This window comes from Seriola aureovittata, chromosome 4, assembly GCF_021018895.1.
Source record: "Seriola aureovittata isolate HTS-2021-v1 ecotype China chromosome 4, ASM2101889v1, whole genome shotgun sequence".
Classification (NCBI taxonomy): Eukaryota; Metazoa; Chordata; class Actinopteri; order Carangiformes; family Carangidae; genus Seriola; species Seriola aureovittata.
In genome coordinates this window covers 15,252,112-15,272,866 of record NC_079367.1, presented here as the reverse complement: position 1 = coordinate 15,272,866, position 20,755 = coordinate 15,252,112, and the positions used below count along the sequence as shown (strand labels likewise).

Genomic DNA, 20,755 nt, shown 5'->3' with positions numbered 1-20,755 from the left:
CCGAACAACACAATGAGGACTTTTCTTATCTTAAATAGGCTAAATGACTGATTAAAAGATTGACGAGACATGTGATATTTATTTAAGATAATAGTCTGCTTGAAATGTCACTACAATCCACTTATATATCACCACTTCCCATTTTAGAAGATGGTAGATAAACAAGACTTAAGCTCTTTTCACAACTTTTATTCTATGGTAAACCAAAGGCATGTAAGCATGTGTGCTAATTCAGCAGTCCTGTTGGCTGCTCTATTGATTGTAGACTGTAGTGTTTCTAATATTTAATCTACCATCATTGATGTGAATGGGATTGACAAAATATTACAAACAACTCATCAGTAGTAGTAAAACATTTCTGACTTTGCTCAAACACCAAATATGAATCTTTATTACTTCAATACAAAATAAAAATGCAGACATTTGTAAACATAATACAATTTATTAAGTATCTTTTTTTTTAATAAATTTTTAATTTGACATTTCTCCTGCTTTTTACATGATACAGTTAGATCTAAATGCAGCCCAACATTTACAGGCTATTTACAAATTAAACTTTCTCCATAGGGAAAATACACAAGTATGTTGTTGCTTCTTCAAGTATCTGAATCCCTGTTAACTTTTAAACATTTTGTTTTGCTACAATATGATTTCAAAATGCATTTGTTTAAAATCATTTGCATGAAGTCTGAGAGTGATAGAAGGGTTGCTTTATCTTTTTCATATTGCATCAGAACAAAATACAAAAAAAATTACAGGGTAAATACTTTCCAAAGTGGCCGAATGTGATATAAACATGGGAAGAGGTCTGTCTAGTCATTACCCCTGATGTACAGCACTGTACATGGTCCCAGGAAAAAAAAGCTATTTTATAAAATTTACACTGAACAGAAGACGTTATTCTCCAGATGAAACGAGCAACAGTAAATCTTAAAATACAAAATCATTTTTAAATGTTACACTTTACATACACATGATACTTTAATAAAGTAATCCCATTTACATTAAAAAAAGGGCTAAACTTCTGGTGAGTGTGCTACTGTGTCCTTTCACAGATCAATACATTCAGACTAAATTAGGAGGGCACAGCACGTTGCTGCTCCATCAAGTGCTATGCTAAACTGTAGGTTTGCTGCTCGTTGAGACTAATAGAAATTCATTTTCACAGTGGTAGCTTTGGAAAAGGATGGTCTTGAAAAAAACAAGCATTGATTGGATTTATGTCAGCTGCTGAAATCACTTTGTACCGATCCCATATGGATGATACAGCTTCAATTCTGTGCCAAAAAAAAAATCTTACATTCAACTGCAACTTGTCGAAGTCCGCAGAGCACCACAGATAGCACTACTACGAGTCCTCACTTTCAAAATAATCACTACAATAACACAGCCATGGCATGCATTCACAGCATGCAAACACACATCCTACTACCATTTGCCCTACAAGACAGCATAAAAACACACTTTACTATATATTTTGGACCTTTTTTTTTTAGGTTTTCACATTCAAAATCCCTCAGACCGAGTTTTTATCTCCAACACTTTTAAACACACCACTGTTTGTTGTGATTTACATGAAGGGGTCATCTACATGTAGAAACTGTGATTCTATTTGGCAAAAATGTCTTTAAAAATATTAGCAGCTGTGACAAAAACATAACTTTATCCTTAAACACTAACTTGTGCTCAGTGTATAGTTGCTAGCATGTTTGTAGGACAAATAATAGAGATAAGTAACAGTTTGATTGTCCTTTAATTCGACACTAAAAACCAAACCCTTTTGCTTTAAGTGCTGTTGTCTTGAATAACACACATTAGCATTATGTCATTGGAGGATTTTTTTTCATTGTCTCAGGGATAGAAGTATAACAATAAACCCAAACAGCCAGCAGGTGGAGCTATTGCTGTATATGTCATGACTGAGGGCTGCAGCTCCTGTGCAGGAGGTTTAGTTCAGGCCATGATTTAGCTCAAGCCCTGCCGCATGTGCCTCTGCTAAAGAGGAGGAGCTTCCTTAAATCACATTCCCAATGTGCTGGTTATGGCAGCACTCTGATCTTACACTGTCACAGCTCTCATAACCCCCTGTAGCCTCAATAGTACATGATCTGCTATAGTTAATCCACAGCAGTCAAAGTGAGAAGATGGAGTCTAGCCAACAACACCCACATAAACACAGTCACAGGACGGTCATGGACATTGTACTGGCAGTGCAACATTTCCCTATATGAAGCTGTTTTTGTAAAGCTCATGTGAAAATGACTACTGCTCCTTCATCTGCAATAACAAACGCCAAGTGAGGGTCTAAAAACTGCACATCTGCCCACTCTGCATTGCCACACACACTCAACATGATGACTATCAACCACATGCAGCCTGGCATATCCCAATTTCAGGATCAAGATTTCAGGACACGGCGGTGATACTGACAGAGGTTTGCAGTTTGTTTTAGGAATGTTCCCAGTTACTTTTCAACAGCAATAATGCTTAATGTACTCTGTGGAGCAGCGAGGTGTGCGGCAGCTCTACTGCCCTCGTTGTGGGCTTGTTGATGGCCTGGTCTGAGGCCTGTGATTCTCCCCTGTTGTGGGGTGTCTGCCTGCAGCCTGGTTGTCCTGTTGACAGTGTTCAGGCCAGCTTCAGAGTGCTGATGGGGAAAGAGGGCATGGTCACCATTGTCACAGGGTTGAGCACCGTCTGACCCACCAGTTGTGGATGGTGGGCCACCATTTGGGTGCTCACTGCTGTCTGCTTGCCAATGATGGTGGCAGCTGGCTGGCTAGGTGTAGTGCCGTTCACCTGTGGGTGGGCATGGTTTAATGTGTGGGTGATGTGACCAACCACAGCTGGCTGTGTGACAGCCACTGGTTGAGGATAGAGAGCAGGTAGATGCTGGCTCAAGTGTGCCACTGGGTGCACGGTAATGTGGCCAATAGGCTGAGGGCCGGGGGCTAACTGGACAGAGCTGGTGGTAGTGGAAGGAGCCAGGTGGGTAATGTGTTTGGCACCCCCTCCCTGGATGACATGGTTGACTGCTTGAATGACTGAGGGATGGGACACTGAAGCATGGGCAATAACTGTGGGGTGAAGGCTGGGTGTGGTCACCATCTGTGTCTGGGTGGGGATCAAGGGCTGAGTGGGAGTGGTGGGAGTGCTGGATGTTGTGGCTGTGAGTGTAGATGGAGCTGCAGGCTTGGACACTGGCTGTGGAGGAGTCATTGGCAGCGGCTGCGGGTGGTGCAGACGAGCTTTGTGCTGGATGGAGATGTGTTGGGTGATGAAGGAGGTAGTGGTGGTACCAGGTGTCAGGGTTGGGGTCTGGTTGGGTGTTGAAGTCTTGTGCAGCTCAGGTTTCATGGTTTGAGGCACAGTGGGTAAGGCTGTCTGTGCTCCTGGCGCAGTCTCCTCATCTAGGTCATTGTCCATAATGTCTTCACCTTCTGCAACATCAACAGAGGAATTAACTCAGTATTACCGAATGCAATGTGATTTTGCACCTATATTTAAAAAAAAGTGATATAGTGAAAAGATATAGTCGATGGGACATTTAGCTGGTCAAAACTATTACAAATTTACACAGGATTAACATAACTTTAAATACATTTTTAATATTAACATAGGGGAAGGACTGCAGAAGCCCCTCCCTTACTGTCAGCCTACCAGAGGCAGTGGAGGTCGAGGCCTGGTCCTCTTCAGGCTGCACTGTCTGTCTGAGGACACGGTCGATCTCAATCACATCCATCCACTGGCTCAGATCATTCTTCAGCTCTGCTAATCTCTGCTGCGTGGCTATCTTCTCTCTGGCCAGTCGCTCCATGTCGTGCTCATACTCCTTCTCTTTCCGCTTCAACGTCTGAAAGGAGAAAGTAGAAGATGTTAAAACACTTAAGTCATTGGTTTGTAAAATCATGAACTCAGTGACTTCATGATACTGTGAGCTGCCACTGGTAATGTACACAAGTTAATGGTTTATTAGGTTCACATGTACAGTGTAATGCAATAATCCAATAAAACAGCCCCACAATAAATCATATCTTTGTGAAGCTGTGCTTTTTTGTCTAAGTTACTGGTTTTGCATTATATGTAGAGATGTTTCTACTATTTTGTCCACCCCATTTTTATCAGTGAGGGTATAACGCAATATAGTTGAACATCACCACAAACCTCTAACTGAGTGTATATTTTAATATTGAATTGTAATTTCTGATGAATTACTGTACACACATCACAAATGTTGCAGCTAGTAAAGGTGGACCTGATTTTAACTGGATTTATAGCAGGACTGTTGTATTAGACTGCAATCTGAGTACAAATAATTCTGAAATTGGCCATTCTGTCTGATGTTTTGATACAAATATTTCTGTATTTTTTAAATTCAGTGAACTTTTGAATACAGGGCTTTTAATTGTTATGTGTTTCATACGTTGTCATACTAAAGTAAATGTTCTGAATACTGACTGTACTACCACTGTGATGTTGTGAACAGCAAAACAGCTTTGTGATCTAGATCTTGTTATTGTACTGTATTGATCGTATGCAATATATCCATTACATTGTACTAATAGTCAGTTGGATTATTTGAACAATAACATGACCTACGGGGCTCCACTGTACAAAACAGCCTCATCATCCTCACATAGACAAGTTATCGAAGACAATTAAACATTAATCTTCCATCAGCCGCTAAAGGAAGAGTGAAGTTATTTCATTAATTGCTCTATAAATCATGTTAATTCACTGTAGTTCTGGTGTGTTTACTGTTCAACACCAAGAAACACCTCCAATAAAACCTCAGTATAAGCCTGCATAACACCTGTGCTGTCTTTACAGCTGATTAATCAGTAATATGTCCAACAAGTAAGAATTTAAAAATAAACCTCAGACCAATGCCTGTGTGCAGGGAGCAAAATAACAGAGCTACAGAAACAAGAAGGAAGAAGAGAGGGATGGAGGGAAGGAGGAGGGAGAAGGGGAGGGAAGGAGGAGGTGATGAGTATGGAAAGTAAGAGGTGCTTCCAGGCAGTGGCTCTCTGTGACCCAATTTCCCTTAACTTGTCAGCTGACACAAGGCAAAAGCAAACAAACTGAACTGGACTTCCCTGTACACGGCAATAGGAGGAAAAGTTGATTGTATGAAAACTTGAAAAGTTAAGAATTATGTATACAGACCAATACTCATCACCTAAAACACTCACTATGCAAATAACTTATTTCTAAATAAATGACTGCTGGCTAAGGGGAATACCAATAGGATAAAGTTATGTTGTTAGGCATTAGTGCTTTGAAAATGAACACCTCATATAATTTATTAATCGACAACTTCAGCTTGGTCATACTACCCAACACACTCTCTGGCGTTGAGGATCAGGGAAGTGACACTGTGTGAAATGTGTGACCAGCAACCTGATGACTCAGGATCATAAAGGCCCAAAGCCTGGACTTCCTGTTTGTGTTCATGCCACCGTGTGTATATGCGAGAGTGATAACTCAGTGTGGCTTTAGGCTTATTATATTTAAGTGCGAGCGAGATGTCAGCTTGCATAGTCTGTGCCTGCATCTACAGTACAATATACATGTACATAAATAGCAAAAGGGGACAAAAGGCGGGCCTTGTGTGATTGGGCACCTGTCTGTAGTTCTTATCCAGGATTAGAAATGCATGGGCCAAGCAGTCTGTGCTTGGGCTGGGTCCCACTGGGATGTGTTCACACACAAATACAAACGCAGCGGAAGTCCTGTTCACATTAATTTGGCAGAGGAAATCTATGACAACAAGAACACAATTATCCCAATTAAATCCACATAAACGAGCTGTTCAATCTATTTATCAAGGTGAGGAATGGTACCTGAAATTACAGGCCAATTATGAAATATATTTAGAAGTTTAAATCCAGTATCAGTTAACATTTGATATGTATCCCACATACTATGTTAACTATATGTAAAAGTGAAATTGTTTTCTAAATGACCTCCAACTTAGTTTGGCATTTTGGAATGAAATATCTTGGTATCTCTTGGCCAACATACACATTGATACCAATATATTTGTAATGAGTTAATATCAACCCAGGACATTTATCAGTTTTTGCTCTGCTTTAAATGCTTATTTCCAAATACAGACCAACAGATCAAAATTTTCTTCACTCAGTACTGTTATTACTCAGTGGTCAAGTTAATCACAAATTTGATTTGATTGTCTTTTGAACCATGGTAGTCTAATACTGTAGATATTCACTCAATTTCTAGAGCTTAGTGACCATGACAAATCATATACAATGTGTGCCTGACCACACACATATAAACATCTGGACACAGATGTGTAATTCAGAACCAGCCATCAGCAGTCAGTCAAGAGCTGGGAATATCCGTATTTCAGAACACGTTAACAGCGTCCTTGGTCTCAACACATGATGTACTGAAATGCCCCCATCTTTGGTTGTCATGGAAACTACTGAAAACCTCTTAAGGTTTCCTCGGTAACCTAAAAGACCACGCACACCTTCAAGTGCCAAAGGTGCTATGTAGTTTTCCCTGACAACATGTAATGATTTATTTTAACACTCACAATCTGAATGTAATTATTAACATGCATGGAGGATATATTTTCTGACATACATACTAAGCACCCATCTCAAAAGGATCTTCAGTAGGTCACAATGAGATGGTATAAAGACTGAACAAAATGTGTGACATTTGAACCAGACAGGACTGGCTGCCTCACTTTTACCCTCATGTATTAGCAGGCAGCCATACATGAGTGGCACCACAACTGTGCATGCCACACACTATGACTCATGCAGAGAGAAAATGAAAGAGGGGAGAAATGCTCCACAAACACCAAGGCCCACTGAACTCTCTGTTACAGTGCTGATGGCGGACAGAGCAAACACCAAGCTTGCCTCTTTACAAACAGCAACAGAGATAAACTATGTACACCTGATAACCAAGTCTGTAGCAGATGGATCACACATGACTTCATCACCCTGTTAATCATGTCACCAGGTTGGTAGGACATAATGTGCCAAGTACCTTTGTTTCCTTGCACATGGCTGCACCCCGAGCCTCCGAACTTCCTCCTTCCACAGAGACAAGGCACCATCGCTGCCTTGTTTGTGTGTGAAAATCTAGATCAGTACAAGGACAGGCTGCATTATGTGCAGAGTGTGTTTGTGTGCATGCATGCATGCATGCATGCGAGTGTGTGTGTGTGCGCATAAGGTAAACACTGCTCAAGCGCTGTCACAAGCAATGCGAGTGCTGAGCACATGGCCCCACAGAAAATGGGAAAGGGAGGGCAGCAGATAGCAGGGATTGAAAGAGAGCAATACAAGCTGTACTCACTGACTCACTTTTGCAGCAGTCAGGGACAGACAGCGCAAGACTGGGTTTTCTTAAAGGGCCAGCAGCTCAGGAGGCCACGTTGCGGACATGCTGCTCAACCTGGCTGACTGATCAGGCCTCTGCAAAGAGGTCTTGTGACAGTGTGGTAACCATAAACCCTTGTCTTACTGTTCCTTCAAGCTGGAACAGAGAACTTCACGTGGTATTTGACTTCAACAATAAAAGGCTTGTCTGTGGAAAAAAAATACCCACTTTTGCAAATCATACCTTGTGTGCAAGCTTGTGCTGCTCATAACAGGCCTAATTACCTCATCTTGGCTAAGAACTAAATGATCAATAGTCCAGACCATGCAGTTAAAGAATATTGTTAGACTGATTGACAAAACAAAGTCAACAAATATGACTACAATTAATATAGCTTTGTACTCATGTTGTGAAAAACAACTCAGCTGGAAACAACCTCGCTGAAAACTTGAAATATTGAAGAAAAGAGAACTTGACTGTCGGGGAAGACTGATTATTTTTAATGTTTAAGGCTGACTGAATATGAAAATGTCAAAGCAATAAGTGCAACTATGTTTTAAGGCTAGGCTTCAAAGGAAATATGCAATTATGTGCACAATGAAATGTCAATAGTGCTGGAAATATTAAAATATACACCCCCTCATTCTTCATCTTATTTGTCGTAATTTTCCCCACCAGATGGCACAACACGCTTCAGACTGGCATTTGGTGACAAGCAGTGGAGGAAGAAGTTCAGTCAGCTTTCAGGGGGAAATGAAGCGTGAGCGGAGTAAACCGAGCCTTGTGTTTACTGCTCCATGTTCCCTCCCTGTTGCTGGCAGCTAAGCCTGGTGGTACGGTGAGTCCTGCCTGTTGCAGTGCGGGGCGGGGGCCCAGCACGGGGGGTGACGTCACGCGGCTCAGGCTAGCCATGTGCTTGCTGCTCATGTGGCCTTAAAAGCTCAGAGAGGCAGGAGGGAGGGAGGGGCAGAGGGGGAGTAGACAGGAGGAGCTTTAATGCATCAGGACTTATTTTACAGCTTCAGCTTTCGCAGTGCCACTACAGGTTCAAGGGAACAAATGTACTACATTTAGAGTAAAAACTCAACCCCATGTATAGCTCGATTAGCATCATAACTAAGACACAACCAAGAAGAAGAATCTTTATGCATGCAAGGTTTCTAGTCAGATAGTTGCTGAGTCATTTGCACTTGAACTGAAATGAGGAAGTGTAATTTGATCTGTGTAGCAGTTGGCCGAGATAGTCACTTTCTGTGGGAAACTGCTAAAATTCAGCAACAAAGGCTACTACTACCACTGTACTCATTTCCAAATTAACACTAGATAACAGGCAAGATAAATCAAATGAAATGTGATGCTGATTTGAAACTCTCAACCCAGTGTTGTTGTGTGCAGGCTGCTTTTCTGCAGCTAGCCCAGAGGAGGGCAAGGACGGCTGGGGGAGGGAGAAGGCAGCTTCTGGGAGAGAGGTGTATTCAGGCATGACACGCGTCTGCACCACCCATGTCAAGATGACAGTGTGTGCACGTGTTTTTTTTAGGCTTGCGATCACCAAAAGTTCCCTACCCCTTTTACTCCACCCCTCCAAAACAAAATAACATTAGTGAAAAAAGCCACCTTGTGACGAAGCAGCACATACGAGTAAACTTACAAAAGCAACTAAACTGTTCTGACCTACAATAGATAAGCAGTTATAGCACCTGTCACTAAGAATTTACCTTTAAATCGCTGGAAAGTTGTCTTAGCTCTGATTCAGGAGCTTAGAGTTGTGAGCATGTATCAACTTTGGAAGACACATTAACTACTGTGACTAGCTTTTTGGACGTTTCTGCGGAAAAGGTATCAGTTTTGATTTTTTCCCCCACAGTCTTTTTAAATATATCCCTTGTCCAGCTCAGCTGTTAACATAGGAGAGAAAGGAGGCAGGTCAGTCTGCCAGTCGAACACAACACCCTGAGCACCGTGTTGCTTAATCACACAGAGAGGGGGCAGAGGGAGGGAGATTGGGTGACTAGCTCTGCACCCACGCTGTCCTAGTTTCCCTCTGTATCCACGCGCAGAGAGGAACAACCAGACTGCTGCTTCTTCTTAGAGCATCAAATAAGCAGCACACTGTCCTCTGCAAAATTTACATACGTAAATATGCACCACAGTTATATAACAATAAGGGATATGAACAACCACAGGGTCAAGTCTTCTCAGAGGCCTTAAAAGCTCATAACCAAGCTGGGCTATCAGTATGCACACCAGATATTACTACTCTGTATAACCACATAAAATAACAAAGTAAGTGATTTTTTTTATTACTATACAGGCCTAACATCAAACCCCAATCATAACAAAACAAATGGAAATACAATAAAATATGTTTTATTAGTTTATATTCAATTATAATAAGCACTGTGCATCTGGATCATATAATTCTAATAAATGCAGCACAAATACATACAAACATATGGCAGCCATTCTTAAACTGCAACACCTGATGCCATATTGGGCCCAGGAGTGAGCTAGTGTCTCAAATTTAAACTTGCCACTCTACAGGATGTATCTACAGGAAAACAAAAAAATGATCCACAGTAAACACTATGACGTGCTCAGCAGCACAGGCACAGTCTGAAAGAGTTAAACTAGGCCAGTGGTGGACCTTTGCACCAGCTTTTTACAACGAGGATACTCTCACATTGAGTGTGTGACAAAAAGACATGGCGAGTCATTTGTGGACATGGCAGACATACCCAATTAGAGTCACTTTAAAATGGCACAAACGAGGAAATGTCCGCGGTGACTCAGTAAATAAGGATCTTAAAACAGAGACAGACACCGACAAAAGGCAGGAAATGCTAGAAAAAGCAGAATGGGACTAAAATCAATAGGAAGGCCAAGCAGAAAGAAGCTGGAAATACTATTAGAAACGTTTTAATTCAAATCTCACCCTGACTATTGGTAGTAAATACTTATTAGGGACAGATGATGACTAAATGGTGTATAAGTTAACTCACTATACATAACTTGTACCTTATGTCCCTAAAAATCACTGCACCTTTTACTACAACAATCAGGGGTATTTATGAGGAATGATCGATTAGTTGATTACTAAACAGACTATTTTGATAGTTGATTAATCGTGTCATTTTCTAAAGAAAGAAATACCTACTAATCTGATCCTTGTGGTTTCCTTAGTCTTCTTTGAGAGTAAACTGAAAATCTTGCTTAGACTTTTGGTACGACAAAACTTTCTGATCTGACTGTCTACCTTATCACATTTGTTATGACAGCTTACTACCTTCAATTGAAGCGATACCAGCCTGTCCTCATAACGTTAGTACTGAGGTATTTACCAATAGACAGACTGGTCCAACTTCTCTTGGTAAGCGATTACCAGTGGTCCTTTTACTGCAGCGTCCTGCTTAAAACTGCAAAAATTACAACAGCCTAAACTGGAGGTCTACCTCCAGTGGCACAAGTGTGTACTGAATATAAGCATGTTCTATCCACTGCTTGAGCAGCATATTTTTTTCAGTTACTCAATCACAATAAATATAATCCCAGATTTATTTTTGACACCGTAATAAAACTTCAAAAACAGTTCTCTCTTAGCTGTTTTAAGTCTTACTTGTCTGAAAGAAAGTGTATTTCTAGTAGGGATATCACCAGAACCAATACTTCGGTACCAAATCAATACCATAAAAAAAAAAAAAAAAAAACAACAAACCCTAACCCTTAGTCAAATTATATCCCATCATGGAATTAATTTCCACTGTTACACTGATATTACTCAGCTGTACCTTCCAGTAAAAGCTGATGACACTTCTGAAATTGTCTCAATTTGTCTTGCTTGTCTGCTGTGAAAAGCTGGAAGTCAAAAAATTTCCTGCTCCTAAATTCAGATAAAAATGAGATGCTGGGCCTGACAGAGACAACAGTTTGAACAAGCAACAGTAACTCTTGACTCCTCTGTCACTTCTTAAAGTATGACAGCCAAGATCCTTGGTTTTATGTTTGATCCTATCCTCTCTTCCTTCTCTCCTCCCCATCCTCCCTTTTCACTCAGGTTCTTTTGCTGGACCATTGGCCATCCTGGGATCACTCCCTCTCCTGGCTATTAGTGCCTCATTCAATACGTTTTCGATCTGGATCTTCATCCCAAGTGCCAGCCTCCTCCTTGTCTCTCTCTCCCTGTGTGTATTTGTTTCCTTCTTGTAGACATGTGAGTGATGTGCTCGGTTATGCCTCTTGTTTGTGTAGTCTGCCCTCTTTCCAGGTCTCCATGATGAAGAAGAGGTCATGAGGATGACGTTTTATCTGTTGGCAGCACAAGGATGCTGCTTGTTGACCTCCAGTCATATTCTTCATTAATGTTTACAATCTATAATGCTGTGATCCTGATTGTCCATACTATAAATCCACTATGTGCTCATGACATCTATTGCATGTTTGTATGTCCTGAAAGAGGGGTACCTCCCTTAAAAGATCTTCATGAGGTTTCTTCCATTTTTCCCTTTTTTCCCCATTAAAGGGTTTTTTGGGGAGGTTTTTCCTTGTCCAGCTCAAAGGTCTAAGGACAGAGGGTGTCATAATGCTGTACAGATATTTAAGTCCATTGAGGTAGATTTGTGATTTGGAATATTAGCACTATCTAAATAAAATTGAGCTGGGGCTCCTAAAGCATGGAAGTTCCATTGTTCAGTGAGTGCCAAGAAACCAGTGCAATCAAGTCTTTGCAAGATTCACAAACATCTGATGAATGCATTACACAGGCTTAAGCATATAGTCTGAAGAATATTTGGTGTAAACAAGGATACAATACATCACTAACTAAAGTTTAATGTCTGGTATAGTTGTCTAGCAACATATCTTTGCCAAAGATACAAAAAACACTACATGTGTTGTAAAAGGTCTTGGTGCCAAGAACTTTTACAAACATTAAGACACTTCTGTCCCAGCTAAAACTGTATGACAATAAAAAGAGGGCCAAGTTACCCAGGATAAGTTGCGCCACCTCTCCTCCAAGTAAAAAGGTCAAAGCCATTCATATTACGATGGAAGGTCCTGATATGACCTTATGGTAAAATATTTCATGGTGTTACAACAGTCAGCTCTACCCAACACCTGAATCACTCACATCACTTTACACATTTAGCAGTAAGACCGAAAATCAGACCTCAGACACCAGTGGCTTACCTGAATGTATCTCAGCGCACTTCTCAGCACACTCAGGTTGGAGGTTTTCTTCTCATCAATGTTGGGGATGTTCTTTTTCAGTGTCTCAAAGCACTCCTTCAAGTGTGCTCGTCTGACAAACAAAAGATACAGAGAAGGGACTTGAGACAGCAGAAATGGTGTTAGAGCCACACTAGGCTTTATTTTATTAACAGATGATTACAAAACAAAACCTCCAGCTGATGTTCTAAAAAAAGTAAAAAAAAAAAAAAAAAAAAGAAAATCTAAAAAAAAGATCAAGCATAGCATTTAAATTAAACTGCTACAAACAAACTATGGCCATAGATTCAGAGTAATCTATCGAACAAAAGCCATTGGGGAAAAGTATCATTCAAATATAACAATACAAATATCCTCAGTTCTCTCTTAAGGAGGCCCTGTGGTAGACAGGTTAAACCCACCTGTTTTTCTCAAGCTTGTTATGCACTTCTCTTGTGCCTGCCCTGTAAGAGCACAGATGAGAGCACAGTAAGAATTTGGTTTCCAAAAGGGCAACGTGACAAGAATGATCAAAATCAACCAAAGCAGAGTTTTCTTGCTTTATTTCTAGCAGAAAATATAGTGACAATACTCAGTCAGAGATGTCCAAATTAAAGTAGAATTCATAATCTAGGCTGAATCTATAATGATTCTCTGACATGCTTGTAAATTATACTATAAAAAGGAAAGTCTCAGTTCAGTGGCTAAAAATTATTTGATCAATAATTTTAGTCTTTTAGCAGTGAAATACCAATAATGTAGCTGCTACACAAATGCTAAATAGTTCTTGTGCTTTGAGGTGTTTTAGGGGATATTTTAAAGACTAATATTGATTGACAAAACTTAACCGATCAATTAAAACCAATACTCAGCTGCAGCCCTATTTCGGTTATAATGTAAACAAGTTAATAGGTTTAGGCTTACCCTCCAGGCCTCTTCTTGTTGTCCAGCTGGCGGCCGTCATCAGGAGGACTCCCCCGGCTGTTGGAGCCATTCTGTAGAGGAGGCTGCTGGAGCACAGGCCCAGACTGTGGGAGTAAGGCATGTTGCTGTGGGGGTGACACGATGGAGCCAGGATAGCATTGAACCAGCTGCTGGTGTGTCTGCTGCTGTAGTTTAGTGTTGTTGGTTTGGGTGATGAGCTGTGGATGGATGTGGTTCTGTATTGGCTGCTTGTGGTTGGCGGTCAGCACAGAGGTCGGGTGGTCAGGTTTGGGCTGTGGAGAGTGTGACAGAGCAGTGGCACTTTGCTCCTGGGGGGAGTAAGGGTCTCTCGTGCGTGAGGTCAGTGGAGGAGCAGCTGGAGGGGAGAGCGTGGCAACAGGCAGAGTGGGTGATCCTGTAGGGTTGGGGGTGACCACGGGGATGGGGATGACAGTAATGGGCATGGAGGAGGGAGGCAGAGAGGGTGGTATGGGCATCGGGCGGCACTCAGTATGAAGTTCCTCTGCTTTGGAGACATTGTTGATGTGGATTGTTGAGTTATAGTTCACGTCCGAGTGCCTCTGCCCTGTCAACTGCTCCAGATGAAGCTTTTCCTTTAGTTCATCCTCTGTGGAAGAAATAAGACATGTTAACAGAACACATACACACAGTCTCTTCACTTCAGCTACTATATATCACAGATATATAAATACCCTTTGACAGACAGCCTGACAACCTGCACAAACCAAGGCCTGCTAGCTGCCAAATTAGTCCAGATTTACCTATCATAGTGTAACAGAGTAAAGTGCTCAAGATTTACAGCCACAGACATCTCCACACATGGCAGCAACAGAAAATGTTGATCTTCAAAACCCAAAACTCAGGTAACATGACGTCAGTGGCAGGTTTGTGTTTAACCCGGTGGTAATGTCAAATAAATGATTCAACAAAGATAAGAATAACATCTTACAGCAACAGCAGCGGGTGCTCCAATCTTATGAGATAGTCTGTACCTCCCTATTCATTTTTCTGTGATCACTGTCTGTGGTCTAGTGTTGACCATAAGCATTAGTTGAATTTTATATGGGCAAACAGGGAGAAAACAAAGTCTTTGTGGGGAAAGAAGTACTACTCTTTTACTGGCCCTACTTTGTGACAGGCTTTTGAAAAATTTGGTCTAGCTTAAAGCTCGCTCTAACAAAAGGAGGTTGTTGCTTTAATGGAGGTACATGTTGCTGTAATGTAATCCCAGTCACAGTCCACTGACCAAGTTATGTTAGGGAGGTGGTGTCTGAGCTACATCTCTAACAAAACCTCACACTGAGGGAGCCCTACCACCAACACGTGTCTCACATTTACTTTTGTAAAAAGGTGTCCATAAGCATATTACCTATGTCAAGAACACATGTTGTGAAGAGTAAAGTTAAACACATTTGGGAGGTTGACTATTACTGGAGCTGCAGCATATGGCAGTGAAAAAGAGTTGTAATCAAATAAATAACCTTGTAGTACTATCCATTCACTTTCAAGACACCCCTCCATAATGTATAAATGCAGGAGAAAAGGGCTGTCTTGTTGCTATGCTAGCTCTGATGTTCCACATTAGAGATTTCAGATACAAGTAACTGTCATTAACATCATTATGAAGAAGAGCAGGGTGACTGCAGCATTACACAGTACTCTCTTCACTTCAGATTCACTAACAGTGAATGTACTCTTAATTACATATTAGGAAGTTTGTTAGAAGTCACTGAAAACATGAAGATATCATGATCAGATGTTAAGGATTATAATGAATAGAAACTTGCAAATTAAAAAAAAAATACTACCTTCTCCAAAAAACAAGACACAATGGAAAATATGACTATAAAGATAAATGACACAGGATGACCATCCTCTATGGACAGTGTCATCAGTCTTTGGGTCTCCTCCATAATAATCAACACCTTTCTAAAATGTCTGTAAAGATTCTTAGTCATTTGGGTCATGGTTATCCAAGAGGGGTTGAATCAAGGGCAGCTGGACGTGGTTGTAAACACCTAAAGACACCTCTCATCAAAAGAGGCTTCAGATTATCAGAACTATGTCTAAAATAACTGTATCTTGTTATATAAGAAGCACAAACTGAACAATTTAACCTTCACGAGGGTAGGATTTACTGCAGGACTGTTTATTAGGTGCACCAAATAACCTGGAAACTGATTGTACAATACGATGACAGATGTCTGCCTTTGTAATCAATTATTTGGATCTAAAGCAGGTTAAATATTTCCTCCTTGAAAATTGCACTCATTGTTTTGAAGCTTTGCACAAATCAGTACTTCATATTAATCATTTGGGTTAAACATTTTGTACCAATGTACCAAAATTGTATTTGTCTAAAAGCTAAAGAGTTTAAAGTTCAGGAACATTATCTCTCACTCACTCACACTCACACTCACACACACACACACACACACACACACACACACACACACACACACACACACACACCTTTCACTGAGGGTCGGTCCAAGTGTTACAACAAAAAAGCTCCAGGTATATTTTTCTATATATTCTATATTTTTATATTAAACTATTTGTATGGTATTGCAACTTTCTGAACATTGTCACTGTAAAAAAAATGTGAAAGAGGAAAGAAACATTTCCAGCTCTAAGCAGCTCTGGAGAACATTTCATTGGTATGAATTTGAACAGTCCAGTATGTCACTTTTTGCTGCAGATATGTGTTATGTTTCACTGAGAAATCTTTTCTTCAGAGTAAAAAAAGAAAAAAAAAGAAAAAGAAAATATAAAAAATACAAAAGAACAAGATGTACTAGTTAATGCACTAGCTAGGTTTCATAAGATCTTTAATGCCTTGTAATGAGAGACTGATAAGTTAGTATTGTGGTGCTGACACACACCAGACTGAGGAGTCCTTTCCTGAGAGCAAACCTACGAAACACCTACAAAAACAAGAGGGTTTTCTATAGACATTATATAACTGCAGCAGCACATAGAGAAACACTGGCCTACTTTCCTCTACACAGTGACCTGCTCTACAGTAGCAGAGGGTGGAAGAGGGGAGGGGGAGTGCAGCAAGGCGGGAGGAGCTGGGAGAGGGAAAAAAGCAGGAGTTCTCACTCTGACCTTGTTCTGAGTACCACAAACAAACTATTTCCCCACAAATGTTTGGGAAAATTTCTATACTGACGGTTTAAACACAAGCTAATCTTTACAGAGAGAAAAAACAATGCTTATGCAACATTTGGCACAAGCCTAAACAACATGGGATATTCATTATAATGTACAAGGTGATCCTGTTTACAACAACATGACTGAGCTGCTCTGTTACCTTGTCATTAGCATGGCGGGAGAGCAGTTCACTAAATTCTGTTTTGAGCCAATACTTGATTTTTGTGAGTGGGCTACTGATGTGCACTATTTTCCTAAAGTGCATGATAGAACAAGTGGAGCTATTAACAGCTGCAAAAATGAAAGTAAGTTGTGGATGTTTGTGAAACAGCCACAGGTAATTCTTTGGAAAACATTTTTGCTATCTCTTGGTGCAGTTTAATTGGCAGTCCGATTTCAACTCAATTTTTACTGGTACAAAACTGTAAAGCAGTGGTAAACAGTCTTCCAACAAAAATATTTACATAAAGCTTATTTTTCGCAAATATACTGAAGGTAACAATATAAACTTCATAAACAACCATTGCACATCTAATAATCAATGGCTTGCAACTCAAATATAAACGATTAGCAGTCTAGCAGACAGAGCGTGCCGATAAAAATCTATGGCAACAATAACAGTATTTTCATTAAACCATAAATGATGCCGCTGTTTGAGTTTCGGCAACCCATCAATTACACTAAGTCTTATAGTGCAACATGAAGTAAACATTTGTTTATGACTCATGTTTTTTTTGCCAAATTAGTTCTACAGCATTATAAACTGCTGTTAGCATTTACTAGTCAATAGGAAAAATGGCATGGATATAATCCTAAAACAACCAGTTTTATAAATGTGTTTTATTCTTAAAAGAAATAATGTAATGAAACGTATTGGCCTAAATCTCCACACTGCTTGTGAAACTAAGTCACTGAGCTACAGCGTCTGTTCCTCTTGTTAGTGGAACAAACTAGATTTTGTTTTCAGAGTAGTTTGTTTCACACAAATCAGATATGTAGAGCGGGAAAGTAGGGAGTCATCTTCTTAATAAACAATCTTTGGAAGGGGTTGCCCAGCACGCACGTGGTGAAAGGGGCGGGGTCGCTCCCCCTCCTAAAATGTTAACATGGAGGGGCGTGGTTGAAGGGTACACGTCATCGACAGACATTCAAAGCTCTCCACGAGCGTCTGAAAGGCCAGGGAGTTTGTTTGTTTATTTATATATTTATTTTATTTTACGAGACACAGACAAGCAGACTGGAACATGCAAGTGCACGGTGATATAAAACTACAACACCTAACATCTTTAAGCATCGGGAACGGGGGAATAGTAGGGCAGGGGAAGCCTGAAAGCCAGTCACTTGATCCCCGGCCGACGATGTCAGGTCATTATGTAAAACAAGCTTGGCATCCCACTGCGCCACCGCCCTTTGCCCCCCCATGTTTTGGTTTTTTGGTTTTAAATGTTTCGTAGCAGTGCGTGCAGACGGTGATGAATATACTGATGAGCAAAAACAGAAAGGGAAACGGCCTGACAACTTTACAGTGACGCTGTTGCACATTAACAATCCTGTCTATGCAGCAGGTTTCAATGCAGTAACTCCTGATACTGCAGCGGCCCATGTATGTTTAATAGCTATTTGGGACAGCCGTGATTAAACTTAAACGAAGACAAACCAAAGCAAGAGTTAACGAAACTCAGCAACGCTTCTACACACCAAAACGAATATGAAAGTAAAACTAAAATAGTACTTGTGGTCATGTTTTAATATAAAAAGCAACAAATCGGTGATGTCCATACTGAAATTAGTTCATGATAGTCGCTCATAAATTAACAATAAATAGTTTGTCTTTGGATCGGAAAAAAAAAAATCTTTTACAGACATATTTTGTTGGATTACTGAGCGTGATACGATCAGTATATCCTAATTTACACTATAGGGAAAACATAAACTATAATAAATTGTAATAAAATACCTACTTACCACGTGCTTTCTGTTGTTGCTGGGCTTGCAATTCCAAAAACTTGGCTGCTTCCAGGAGCGTTTCGATGCTCATTTCTGTCCAGTTGGAAAAACGGTGTCTTATTTTTTTTTTTAGAGAAAGGCGATAAAGCAAATGCGATACGTGCCCGGGTAGCACAGGGAGAGGTCCCCAGTCTAAAGCTGGAAAAAAGGGTAACCGGACACCCCCTCAATAGAAACTCTACCACTACGTAGAGGAGTTACAAACAAGATGGCGCTCAAAGTAGTAGGAACAAATAAGGTTTGTGAATCACGCACCGTTTGTAACCGCCCACAGATGACACACTCCCTCCCAGCGATAAAACACGGAGTACGGTTTGGATGGGATTCACCCAGTCATGGGTTGCGAGTCTGAGCCCGTCGCACTCGTAGGAACTGGTGTTAAACTCACCTGGCTTCTGATACTTTATCACAAAAAGTGGTACAAAATGTGGCAAAAGAAGCCGTTAGCAGCCAAACTCTCCCACCCCTGCCTGTCATGTGTCACTTAGCAACCGCCTCAGTTCAGCAGCTAAAATTAACCTACATCATCACAGTACGGTAAGCAACGATTTATAATAACTGTTCGTGGCTTTTTACATAAACTTACATTTTCAACTCACATCCTACTTGTGTCATATTTGTAAGAACCCTGGCATCTAATGACTGCTTGAGGTTTATTCGTGAAATTTCACTCCAACTGCTATTTACCCTCGAATTGGGCTTCAATGTATTGACAATATAACACTTGTTAGCCAGTGACTCCTCAAAGTGGAAATCATATGTGACATAATTTCCTCCATAATTTACAACTAACCATGAATGCAGTAGGCTAAATTTACATCTCATTAATGTACTGTTCGACGGCCAATCAGCGTGAAGAACAACAAGGTATGGCTCTGGCCCACATGGATACAAGCAACGCAGTGTATTGTGCTACATCTCCCGCGTCCAAGCGTCAGAGACAAGCGCATACACAGATTATAATACAGATATATTATATAGAGATACATTAGAAAGGCTCAAAATGGATCCAAATAAAATCCGCGTTGTGAGGGGACATATGCACAGCTGACCCGCATTCTTTGCTATTTGCACTGTGTCCATGACCTTTTTAATCATTTAACTAGTGACTAAAAATGTCAAATTGAGTAAACATTTTGAGGTAGTTATACTTGAAGTACAAATTTCTGCTAATGTAGTTTTTACTAATCCACCACATTTTATTGTACTTCTTACTTTACAGATTGAAAATACAATTGACAATTAAATTAGTTTTAGATAAGACTGTAACACTTCCCACGGGATCCAATATACAGTATTCTGAAATGGGCCATCCTACAAAATGAGTACATTTTCCTTTGGGTACTTAAAGTATGATGCCAATACTTTTATACTTTTAAGTTAAATTTTGAACACGACTTAACAGAATATTTCACACATTGATACTGCTGCTTTTACTTAAGTAATAAATCTTAAGTAATAGTACTTCTTTCAGCACTGCATATAGGGGAGCAAATTAAGACCTTTAATGCGATTAAATAATTAGTTATGTAGCAATAGTTGATTTATTCATGTAATTACCGTTATTACATTTCAGCCATGGCCCAGGAATAGCCAGACTGGTTTATACGGTCAGAGTTTACCTATGAATCAAATTTCCTCTTTATGTGTAAATGTGAGGAAATAACTAATAACTATAACTCATCAGGTGTTTATTTTCTTAAACATTAAAAGTGCATATCATTATCAGTCCCCTATATGACAAAAGAACACAAAGTGGCTGGTTTAATGTTACTCTTGCTCTACTTTTTCCAGTTCTCACACGATTTTCTCACTCACACACACACACACACACACACACACACACACACACACACACACACACACACACACACACACACACACACACAATGGCAAAACCGAGGGACATTTCGTACATCTGCAAATTGTGTTTTTGCCTGACTCCAACAGTGAACGTGCACGTATGCATGGCCCTGGATATTTAGGTCTCCCTTCCTGTTATTCACTCAGCCCTGGTCAGGAAATGTGTCGGCTACAACAGAGTAATAATAGCTACTACAATACTGAAAGTTGTCCAGGC

The 20,755-nt window shown here is 40.4% G+C and overlaps 1 protein-coding gene across 2 annotated transcripts; it reads right to left on the bottom strand.

The window, feature by feature from the left end:
* Positions 1-375: 375 nt before the first annotated feature.
* On the bottom strand, positions 376-18,896 carry mnta (MAX network transcriptional repressor a). Of its 2 annotated transcripts, XM_056374707.1 has the most exons (6): positions 18,634-18,895; positions 13,492-14,119; positions 12,990-13,031; positions 12,550-12,661; positions 3,661-3,853; positions 376-3,440 (listed from the first exon to the last, which is right to left on the bottom strand). In XM_056374707.1, exons 1-6 carry the CDS (start codon positions 18,704-18,706, stop codon positions 2,629-2,631), a joined length of 1,860 nt encoding a protein of 619 aa, XP_056230682.1. In that variant the 5' UTR covers positions 18,707-18,895; the 3' UTR covers positions 376-2,628. The 2 variants fall into 2 exon arrangements, with proteins under 2 accessions (XP_056230682.1, XP_056230683.1); XM_056374708.1 differs by lacking the exon at positions 12,990-13,031 and having other exon boundaries at positions 18,634-18,896.
* Positions 18,897-20,755: the final 1,859 nt, after the last annotated feature.